General features: G+C 33.4%; 1 protein-coding gene across 1 annotated transcript in view; it reads right to left on the bottom strand.

The window, feature by feature from the left end:
* Positions 1 to 573: 573 nt before the first annotated feature.
* The window catches only part of LOC145239789 (deoxyribose-phosphate aldolase-like), a 33,393-nt gene continuing 21,808 nt past the window's right edge, over positions 574 to 12,158 (bottom strand). The window contains exons 5-8 of the mRNA XM_080103288.1: positions 9,912 to 10,046; positions 7,432 to 7,560; positions 6,773 to 6,885; positions 574 to 1,144 (exon numbers count right to left, since the gene is read on the bottom strand). Of these exons, the coding sequence (XP_079959414.1) occupies positions 938 to 1,144; positions 6,773 to 6,885; positions 7,432 to 7,560; positions 9,912 to 10,046 (584 nt within the window). The 3' untranslated portion in view covers positions 574 to 937. The remainder of the gene's footprint in view (positions 1,145 to 6,772; positions 6,886 to 7,431; positions 7,561 to 9,911; positions 10,047 to 12,158) is intronic.

Raw genomic sequence — 12,158 nt, 5'->3', positions numbered from 1 at the left:
TTTCTGGACACTTATTCTCTGTCTATTTGTATGACACCAATGACCGCTTTCTTCTTAAATAAAATTAAACTCCCTTTTTATGTAAAATAACCACATTTTAATTTGCATCCACAAATTTATTTGTAATCGATTGATTTTTCTTTTGCATTGGTTAATTCCAAAATCCACTGTTCAAAATTTCTCCTGACAATATTTCACAGAATATACTTATGATTGCTTACACCTGCTGCATAGAATGGCTAATTCAACTAGTAAACATATCTGCATTTGACATATTTAATTTTAAAATTGAGAATTAAATTCATGCCTTCCACCAATTATTTTGTTCTATGTCTCCTGATATTTGCTATACCTGTTAAAAATGATCCTAGAATTTGTCCAGACGGTTTTGCTGTCTGCTATGAGCAGCTATGATAATTGTGAAAAAAGGAAAAAGATGTCTGCCGTATTAAAAATTGTGTAACCAATGAGAAGGTATTCTTTTTTGTTTTTTTTTAATAAAGGAAAGAAAATAAAAACAAATAAAAATAATTGAAATAAAAATGATTATAAAAAAAAAAAAAAGAAGAAATGTTAACAGTGTTAAAATATTTTATTTAATTAATTTTTTGGAAAAAGATTTTTTGTAGAATATTTTCGATCAAGCACCATATTTTCAAATTATGAATTTTTTTCTTTTAAATCAATTTGTTCAATTTTTAGGTGGGTGTTCAGTTTGTTATATAAGTTTAACATAAAATGATCCTCCTGGAGTTGATATTTCTTGGGTTTGTGTCATATCAGGTAAAAAAAAAAAAAAAAAAAAAAACGAGAGAAGAAAAAATACAGATGAGAGAATAGCATATGTTGAAAAATAGAAAAGGATGGAGAGGAAAAAAAAAAAAAAACGCCCGAAAAAGTAGAAAACTAAAAACAAAACCAAAAAAGGAATATATGTCTAAGCCATAGGCAATTCTTGTCCAGAAGCATAGCGTCCAGTAACATAATGATGAATTTGTCGTTCAATATCTCCTAACAGGGAACTAGCTCCCAAACGGAATAGAGATGGCTGTGTCCATTCTTCTCCCAGTTCTTCTTTCATAAGGGACAACCAAGTGCAGGCATCTTTAGCAGAACGGATTCCTCCAGCTGCTTTGAAGCCAACCTGAAACAATATGACAAGAAAATTTTTTTATGCTCAGTAGAAGTCTCAATTAAGTTAACATACTCAAAGAAAATGACGTTAGCAAAAGGATGTCATAAATGAAATATAGCAAAAACAAACAAAAAGAACTATCCTAATTTTACTTCTTAAGCTTTTGATCTGGAAGAAGCCGGACATGTTTTTGGAGCTCTTATTTTTCGTAAGACCAATTTGTCACCATCCACCATTAAAAAATTATTTTGAAACTATCACACAATTTTGTCATCAACAAAAAATATACTTTGTGTATCTGCATAAGGTGTACAGCAAGTATTATTCAAGAAAACTATGGAAGCACAAAATGATCATTATTTTAATGTTCAAATGCTTCACAAACATTATTTTTGATGATTCATGTATCTAAACACTGAATACAGTTTAGGCACTTTTCAGTGCTTGTACTGAATGTGATTCAATTTTAAATAGATGCATCTATAATATGAAGGGCAAAAATCTGTTTAAATGTATGTTTGTATGTCTGCCTAAAACTTTCCACAGAGGTGACACATTTTCACAAAATCGGTATCGTTTTGAAGCTCGACCCTTTGGACGACAAATATCGAAAAATTGGCTAAAAACATTAATTCATTCACCCTCAACTGGGCACTTTTCTACAGGAAGGGGTAGCAAAAAATCGTACCTACATGACAATTTAGCCAAACATACATGCGCAAAAAAGTTCTTTCTTTTAAATATAAAAAAAAAAGACCTAACTTCGCTCACACAATCATAGACCAGTTGTTATCTTAAGATAGCATGTTCTAGCCTAGATATCAGATATATTTTTTTTTTGATTTTTAAAGTTTTAATATTGAAACAGGTTATTTATGCCATTTTTACATCCGTTTTTTTTTTAGTTTTCCATCATGTTCGCTATAGTTTTTGTTTTTGTTTTTCTGATTTTTTTTTTTTTTTTTAAGAAGTTTTAACATTATGCCATTTCTTTTTCGGATTAAAAAAAAAAGTTATAATATTTAAGCAGGGTTATTACGTTCGCTTATTCTTTATTTTCCATTTTGTTTTGATTTACCCCCCTCCCCCCACCTCACCACACCCAGGCAACGCCGGGTATCCGCACTAGTTTTAGATAAAAACACTATTACATACTTACATATCATGTTAAAATTAGTAAAAATTCCAAAAAAATGACCCAGTAGAAAAATAAAGTGAAAATAAAATTTATTGAGTTATACAGTTTTATCATAATTGTCAATGAAGAGTTCTTAAAATTCAGGGGCGGTAACTCATTTTGATAAAATATTAAAATCCGCTACTTCAAAATAGAAAATTCAGATCACTAATGTTTGTCTATGTTTTTTGTTGTAAAAAATAATTCTAGCAGATCTAGTCCATCATATTTTAAAATTTTTACGAATTTTAACACGACACGTAAGTATGTGATAGTGTTTTACATAAAAAGCATTTTTGAAATTGAATTCTACTGCACAAGCTCCCACTTTTCGATGATGTAAATGATGAATTTTACATTGAAAGAAAGCACCCCTTATTTATTTCACAGACTCCCTTCAAGAAGCATATTATCATTACATATCTTCAATGGATTGCTCGTTTTATTTTTGTTTATGTTACTATGTTTCTTATTTTCTTAGAAAAGAAAATAAATTTAATGCCGTACAGATTTTATTTTACATTTCTTTTTTTACCTAAAATTCTAAGCTGTGAATATTTTTTTTTCACTCGTGCAAAGTAGAATGACAATTAAAAGATCTGTTCAATAGTGCATGTAATGATAGTCTTTTGTTTAAATCTATTTTTAAATACATTTAAAAGTTCTGAATGAAAAGGAATTAACTTCTATCAATCAGGGCTCTACGGACAAATTTATCATCAGTTGACATCTGACAAATAAATATTTTAGATTACTAGCCAAATCCACGCACTTTTTGGAATATGATATCTTTGTTCTATGACAAATACATACATAAAGATATAATAAAAAAATAAAAAATACATAAAAAATGCATAAAGATTGATGTAAAAAAAAATGCATAAAAATCTTTGATTTTTATGTATTTTTTTTAAATAACTGTAATTCTAAATAGGCACCTTATTCCAAAAATCACATAAATTGATCAAGTAGTTTTATTTTTATGAAGAAAATAATTTTAAAGCGATTGGCATTATACCATAAATCTTGCAAGTTTGAATTACTGTTATCTCCCTTTGTTTTCTTTTAAGTGGTTTCCAAAATAGTGGACAAGATGGCCACTCTTTGGTTATCCATAATATTTGATTTCCTTATTTAAAAATAAAACTACTCAATCAATTTACGTGATTTTTAGAATATGATATTTTCGTTTTGTCATGGCTATGTAAATCATGCAGACTAGCAGGACCTGTGGAAATTCCACAGCAGACTCTTTTATATCTAATTTATTGATGTTGGCATTTTGTGGATGTTCAGCGTAAATGGCTACGCCCTGATATTATTTTTTTTTATATTCTTTTGTTAAAACTGCAAAAGTATTTAAGTAAGCTAGCAGGGACGCCTGGTATAGCCCGGTCGTAAAATATGCTTAAATATGAGATTTTAATTCTTGAAGATTTTGTATATATTATTATAGTCAATTTTCTATCGATTCTTATTTATATATATATATATATATATATATATATATATATATATATATATATAAAAGGCAAAATGTGTGTGTGTGTGTGTGTGTGTGCATTTTTTCTGTATGTCCGGCAAAGGCTTTTGTCGGGCTGGTTCTCGGATTGCTTGCTCATTCTTATAACTTTATATGCTGCCGAGATGATAATATCTAAGATTTATGAAACGACTTGGCGTGTATCTTTAATTTTGGCAACTTTTATGTGCGCTTTTCGCCATATTTATTGGCCAAAGCATGTGCCTTTGGCTTTTCGGTATAAAAAAGCGAAACTGAAAAAAAAAAAACCTTGACGGCACTCGTGCGGCAATGAGCACTTTGAATGTCGGTGGAAACTGTAATATCAAACAATTGATATTTGGGGCTCTCCCCAACTTGTTGGAGAGAGAAAAAATAAAACAAAAAGAAACTGTCTCACAGAAATAATTAACAGCGGAATAGCATGATTTTTTACCTCAATTTGAACTCGTTCACTTTTTAATTGCTAAATTTAACGTCTTACATTGTTTCTGTCCCGTAGTGCAGGTGTATGTTGTCAGCCTATTGGCCTCAAGACTCCAGGTTCGAGCCTACCTGCCCCCACCCCATTTTTTTTTCCCTTTATACGTACAAAATATTTTTTTTTTTTACCATTTTTAAAATCGCTGTTTTTTTGTTTTATTTTTTTAAGTTTAACATTGTTTCTTAAAATATTTAAACAGGGTTAAGATTCCTTTTTGTTCTGCTTTACCCCCCCCCCAACACACCTCCAAACACCTAGGCAATACCGGGCACCCCCACTAGTCTATTATATGAAAGCAAAAATGTGTGTGTGTTTGTGCGTGCGCTTTTTTTGTATGTCCGGCAAAGGCTTTGGAGGAAGGGGGGGTGCTCGGGGAGATTACCATGTCTTAGAACTTTTTATATACTCCCTAGATTATAATATCCGATTTATGAAAGGAGGTCATGTCTATCTTTTATTTGAGCGACTTTTACACGCTATTTCTTGGTCTCCACTTGTTTGTTTGGCTTTTCAGTATAAAAGCGAAACTAAAAATCGAAAGCGAACTGTGTTCCCGGCCTTCGTGTGCCAGCACGTTCAGAAGCAATGAGCAATGGAAACACCATCATATCAGACAATTGCTATTCATTTGGACACTCCCCTTTTTTTGGGGAGCTGGTTTTCCCAAAAAACAAACAAATATGCAGAAAGCGTAAAGTTTAACTGGCTCTGCGTGATTTCATTTCTCTATGGTGTGATGTTTGACCTAGAAAACCAGATGTTCGTTTTTAAGCGTTTAATTTCAACTCTTCTCACTTCTCTACCCTCTAAGTGTCGCGGTAAGATTTCTTTTCCGCCTTCACCTCAAGGCTTTGGGTCCGAGCCTACCTGCCTACCAAAACTTTTTTTTTTCTTTTACACATCCAAACACCCAGGCAACACCGGGCACCCCTGCTAGTATATTATAAGTTGAGATTTCAAAAATAAAAAAAAACTATATTCATATAACTTGGGTGTATCAGCTTCAATTGAAACCGAAACCAAAACTAATGAAGAAAAAAAAATATATATGTATATAATTTGAGTGCCATCAGCTATGATAAACCTCACCTGTTTAAATGTATGTATGTATGTATGTATGTCTCGCAAAAACTTTCAACAGAGGCAACAGATTTTCACAAGATCGGTATCATTTTAAAGCTCGACCCTTTGGACGATAAATATCGAAAAAATGGCCACAAACATCAATTCCTTCACCCTCAACTGGGCACTTTTCTACAGAGATAGGTCGCTTTTTTCACTGATATTTTCTAAATTCATCACTTCTTTTCGATTGTTTAGCCTTAATTTAAACCTACATCACTTCCAATTTGGCGATGGGTGCAACAGCTAACGCGTCACACTTTTCTTTTTTCACATCCTTTTCTTCCTCCACGGTACGGCTTCGAGCCTGCCTGCCTGCCTGCCTACTACCACTTTTTTTTTTTTTTTTTGCTCAACCAACACCCTTACACACAGCTCCACTTTCTTTTCCGCATTCATGTCATGGGTGCGAGCCTGCCTGCCTCCAACAACTTTTTCTTTTTTTTTTTTTTTTTGCTCAACACACACCTTCAAACACCCAGGCAATGCTGGGCACCCAGGCTATCAACTATAATCAAAACTGAAACTAACTTATGAAGAATTCTTGGTAAAATTATTTATGACAAAAAAATGAAAGGTCATAGCAATTAAACAATTCTCTATCTATATAAAAGCCAAGTACGTCCAAGGATGGAATACTGTTGCCATATCTGGGCAGGAGCTGCTAAAACAGCCTATCCTGCCTTGACAGAGTACAATATAGACTTCGTGGTTTAGTGGGGGATGCCCTTTTCTCTACCCTACAACCTCTCTCCCACAGAAGAGACGTTGCGAGCCTATCCTTGTTTTATCGTTATTTCCATGGCAGGGGCTCGTCTGAACTCCAATCTCTGGTCCCCCCCTCGCCAGTCTTTCACGAAAAACACCCGTCTAGCCGAATCCACTGTTAAAAATTTCCCCCACTCTATATCTGTGCCTAAATCAAAACGCTGATACCATGAACAAAGCTTCTTTCTTAGAACTGCACGCCTGTGGAACTCTGTTCCATCTGCCTGCTTCCCACCAGACTACAAATTGGATGTGTTCAAGTCCAACGTTAACAAATTCCTAATCAACCGCCCCCTTAAGTAAACACTTCATCAAATCTCCACACTAACATAATGTACTTGCAATAACCCTTATCCCTGAGTGGCTTCCGGGCCTTGATAAGTGGTGATCACTGTGTAAAAAAAAAAAAATCACTCGGATGTAAGCGTGGCACACAAAATAACACACCTGCTATCGTATTAATATATAGGTTTTTCTTTATTTTTGTTTAACATAGAGGGAATTCTGGACAAAAACCAAATCATCACGATCCCAACCACCATCCATGTACAAAAGTTTACTAACCTTATACCGAGTTCTTTCATAATATTCTCGTATTGCTCTGACCATGACAAGACCTACGGGAAAAGTAGCGTTCACACCTTCTTTGCCGGTGGAGGTTTTAATGAAGTCAGAACCTAAAATTAAAAAGAACATATAATGGTGCTTAGATATTAAAATACGAAGAAAAATCATATATAATATAATGGTGCAAAGATATTAAAATACGAAGAAAAATCTCTAAGATGTATGTGCCCGTCATGGAATGAAGTTCTCAAAAGAAAAAAAAAAATTGTTTAATTTGATCAAGTAGTCTTTTACAGAGAAAAATCAAATTTTAATAAGACCGATCGCGGTGCAGCCATCTTGGCAATTTCAGCTACAAAGAGAGGTCGTCAGGGGAAATAACTCCATCTCTAATCCTTGTAATTTGCCAAAATTTGATGAGATTATTTTTACAGTTTTGACTAATTTTAGTCATTCTGTCTTTTTCTTTGTTTTTTTTGGGGGGTTTTTTCAAAAAAAGTTGTTTCAAAATTTATAAATAAAATTATTAGAACTTCATGCGAAAAAAAAAAATAACATAAGAAACATGAACTCAAATTAATTTAGTTTAATTAAATAATAAAATTGTCCCGCAATTTTTTAGATGACGATTGAATAATGATCATAATTTACGCTACCTGCCATCATACAGATTAACGAAGCCTTGTACACATTAACCATGGAAGCAAGTTCTCCAACAGCCAGGATGGCCTTCATGTGAGCATCGCCGCAAGCCTCTTTCATTAGCCTTACTTCATCATAGACACCTAAAAGAATGAAATAAAATTAATATATGAAATCCTCCATTCTATAATAACAATCAACATGTATTTATTTGCATATGAATATATTAATCTATATATATGAAAGCGAAAATGTATGTATGTATGTGTGTTCGCTTTTTGTGTATGTCTACAAAAGGCTTTTTTAGCCGTGATTCTTGGTTGGCTTGCTCCTTCTTAAAACTTTTTATATGCTGTTTAAATAATAATATCTACGACTAAGAAGTTCGGGTCGCAGCTATCTTTAATTTACCTGACTTTTACAAGCTATTTTCGAGATATTTTTTGATCGCCGCGCAGTGGGGAAAACAGAAACTGGCTTCCAGCGCAGAACTAGGTCAAACATCATGCGACTTAACGTTCTCGCACCTGTTAATTTCATTTTATAAACGCCAACTTAACACACTTATCAATTCACCTATTCCCGTGGTCGAGTTGGTTAGGTCGCAGGTTTTTTCTCCATTTCCTTTCCACCTCCGCGCCAAAGGTTTGGGGTTCAAGCCTACCTTTCTACTAAAACTTTTTTTTTCTTTTACACCTCCAAACACCTGGCCAACTTTTTTCTTTTTTTTTTTTAAACAGGGTTGTTTTAATCTACCCCCCCAACACACACACCTCCAAACACCCAGACAACACCAGGTACCCCCCCCCCCCCGCTATTAAATATATATTTGTTCCGTCACACAAAATATAATGAGTAAACTGCCAGACAAAACTATTTCAAATGTATAGAGGAAGGGAGAAAGCAAATAAGTTTAACTATTGTCATCAAAAAGAAATCCTCCACTCATTTTCTTTATATACTAATTTGATATGCTTTTATTTTTATTTTCTTCTAAACTTTCCAGATCGAGACGTTTTTTTCTAATTTCTTTTGTTTTAACTTCACTGAATGAAATGTTATTTTATATGAATACTAGCAAGCCATCCATAATTGTTATTTCTTGTGGTGGTGTTTTTGATAACAATATCGAAGGATAAGGGTTTGTTTTCTAATTTTTTTAAGAAAGTCCAAGGTGAGCAACACAGCAGATTTGTCATCTACTGTTGATAAAATATATCGATATGTATTATTCCTTGCACTGGGTGGTTTTGATAGCTATCTCAGAAAATAAGAATTTATTTTTCAATGGGAAACGTTAAGGGGAGCTACTCAGCAGATTTGTCGTCTACTTGTTTTTGAAATGTTCTTCTTCTTACGTTTAGGTGGGACGTTTATTCGGCTGGGCTTTACGGCGTTGTAGATCCTAACATGGTACAGATTTGTCATCTGCCAGTTAGCAATATCGACTTTGTCTGCAGCCATCTCATCTCTCGGGCAAGCATCTAGTAGTAGCGCCTTCGATGGATTTGTTGATCCTTAGTCTGGGGATTTGATCAGTGGTCTGGTATGGAAGTCAGTACTACTAACCGGTGGTAGACTGGTGAAGTTGTAGTACTTATATCTTGGTTTTAGTCGAGACCCGTGGCCAAACTGGCCAGGGGTAAAGTTGGTTGCTCTCCTTGGGGTTTAAGTTGGGTTCTCAACTGGCAGGGATTCGTGTGGCATGCGTCGCGCTCTATCGAGCCAGTCTCCTTTATTTAAATGTAAACATAGCAGATGCTCGGCTCCCACGGCAAGTCTTTTCTGATTGGTCAAAGTTGGATTTTGACAGCCAATCAAATTGTTGGAAATTAACCAATCAGAGTTGAGTATTTTGGTATTTTGTAAAGATTTGTAAATATTGTTGCTTTTAGCTGCTACTGCTATTATTTGTCATGGTTGGGGCTGTCCGTTCTAATTCCATAATGTATTTGCTAATTTGTTGTTTTCTTTGCTTCACAAATTGAAATGAGATCTCGCACTCAACTTCGTAACATTAATAGGAAAAACACTTTACTGATACTTTTTTTTTTTTAAATGTTTTTTATTAGAGTTGTTTCCATGAAAAAAATTACAAATACAAAAAATACTTATTTTATTGAAACTTTTCTTGCAAAATAACATAAAAGACTTCTTAGATATTTTACATGAAAAAGGACTGTATTTTCCTTCATATTTATTTCCATATTTTTGTTTTAAAAACTTATTTCTTTAAAATATTTGTTGAAAAAAAAAAATATATATATATATATAATTTTCTTGAAAAAAGAATTTTATATAATTAAACCTAAAGAAAGTCTTATTTTCTTGCATTAAATTTTTATTTTAAGCATTTTGAATTTATCATCTGGCAGTGCCCGCATCGACTTTTTCCTACTGCTTCCTGTAAACTGCTGGAAGATACCAACATGACCGTGGGTCAAATTCTAGATCAGTACCATGTAGAAATATGATTTTATAAAATGTTACAAACCTTGCCAATTTCCAGAAAGAGCAAACTGACGATTGATGACAATGTCAATTTCGGTAGCGCCATCTGCTACTGCAGAGCGGATTTCTTCCAGGCGAGTCTTTAGGGAAGTCTGACCAGCAGGGAAACCAGTAGCCACTACGACAAAGAAGCAAAAAAGATTTGAAATTTAAGAAAACAGAGAAAAAGTGGAAATATCATTCATGTGTCAAAATAAATTAGGGTGCTGATCCATAGCCCTCCCCCTCCCTTCCCCCCCAAAAAAAACAAAAATAAAGACAAATCTTTGATATACATACCCGTAAAGGAAAGAAAATATCAAACTTAAAAATCATATAAATTTATCAAGCAATTTTATTTTTATAAAGAAATCATTTTTAAGTAAATTTGCATTTTTCCATTGCCTCCTGTCCCCATGTTAAGAATGGCTTTCTAAAATCTTGCAACAGTTTGAATTACTTAAAATTATTTCCCTTGCTCTACAAAATGGCATTGAAAGATCGTTTAGCAATAAAGTGTCACTTTCTCTTTTGAAAATAAAACTACTTGATCAATTTACATGATTTTTAGTGTACAACATTTTTTCCATCATAGGTATGTACATCATACAGATTTTTTTATTTTTGCTTTTCAGGGTGGTGTTATGGACTTGCACAAATCATATATATAAAAAAAGACATTAATATGTAATACAATACAGAAAACAACAATAATTTAGTCACACAAAATGCTGCTCAGACAGTCCATCCTAAAAAGATTTGCTCAACACACAATGAAACTATCAACAAAATTTGACAAAAAAATGAAATCTGCAACAATATTTTTTGCATATTTGTATGTTCTTGTTTTTTTTTTTTTTTCTGTAAGCTTTGCATCGTAAGGATGTACGTCACATTGTAGCAATATTGGATGTGGGTGTGTGAAAATATTGTAGAAATGGAATTTTACACATAAGGCTAGATTAAGCAGAAGAGCAGAAAATTCATTTAGAAGTTAAAAGGTAAGAATTAAGGCTACGTATCAGGATATGACATTATGGGCAGGAAGCTCAAGGTTGAAAAGAAAATAACAAAAAAAAATTTAGACGTCTTTTTGACGTTCTACATCAACCCCCTTATCGGGAGTGGATGCAGAGAACTTATGTAATATGTAACTTTGCACTGCTGCAAAAAAAGAAAACAATAATAGAAAAAGTAGAGTAAAACTGTTGCTAATGTTTTTCTTTGTAATTGTTACTTTATTAAAGAACCAATTGAAAGAAGACGACAGAGAAACTTTTGCCACTGTATTTTCACTACAATTGTTATATATGCGAACCCTATGCCAGTAGGTAGAGATTATGTTAATTAGTATGAATTAAGTACATATCAGGACAGCCTGGTGGCAAGCGCACCTAGTGGGTGAGGTGATAGGGTTCAAGAGTTAGCTTCTTAAATAAAACAGGTTAGAAGCAGGTATCAAATTGTTAGATAGAAATTGCATCACATGTTTAACACAGTTTTGAAGCAATTTATGTCGGGGAAGCTGAGACAAAACGTGTTCGGAAATGTAGGGATCTACATAAATATTTCCTGAAGATCTGTCCCTTCGTTGACCAATTTTTAATCAAGTAAGAAAATTAAGTGAGAAGAATTTGATTTTAATCTATCTTTTATACAGAATTAATTTTTCGTCTCTCCCCGTGTGAACAAACTTCTCTCTCCAATAAAACCTTTAAAACTGTCAATAATTGTTTGCATGCATGAGTTATTCGCTTGGGTCAAACAGCTACTGGACGATGCAACAATACAGATCAACTGCCACACACATGGAAAGGTGATGATGATGAACACCAAACCACACACATATGTAAAACAAAAAAAATTTTATTGTGTTTCTTGGTTGCTCACTGGTGATAACTCATAGGTGCACAAGTATGCGTGTGTTGTAAAACGTGTGTGGCCCTTGTTTAATGTTTTTTCATTTTAACAAGTTGTTTTGTTGATGAAAATGCTACACAATAACCACCACTACTGCCACTACCAATTGAACTACCCACAAAATATTAACAAAACTATAGCTGTTTTTTGTTGACAGGATAATGGGAAAAATCTGCAAAAGTATGTCCTGCTTTCTTTTTACTGTGATGACTGCATTGTAAGGAAGCACATTATTTTGTAGCAATACTGGATGTGGAGTTTGTGAAAATAATGTTAACAATGGAATTTTCCACACTCAACATTTGCCATTTTCAATCAAACATGTCATAAT

Source organism: Euprymna scolopes, chromosome 19 (genome assembly GCF_053919585.1).
Source record: "Euprymna scolopes isolate OS-2025 chromosome 19, ASM5391958v1, whole genome shotgun sequence".
In the NCBI taxonomy this organism is placed as follows: domain Eukaryota; kingdom Metazoa; phylum Mollusca; class Cephalopoda; order Sepiida; family Sepiolidae; genus Euprymna; species Euprymna scolopes.
This window is presented reverse-complemented; position numbering and strand designations above follow the sequence as displayed.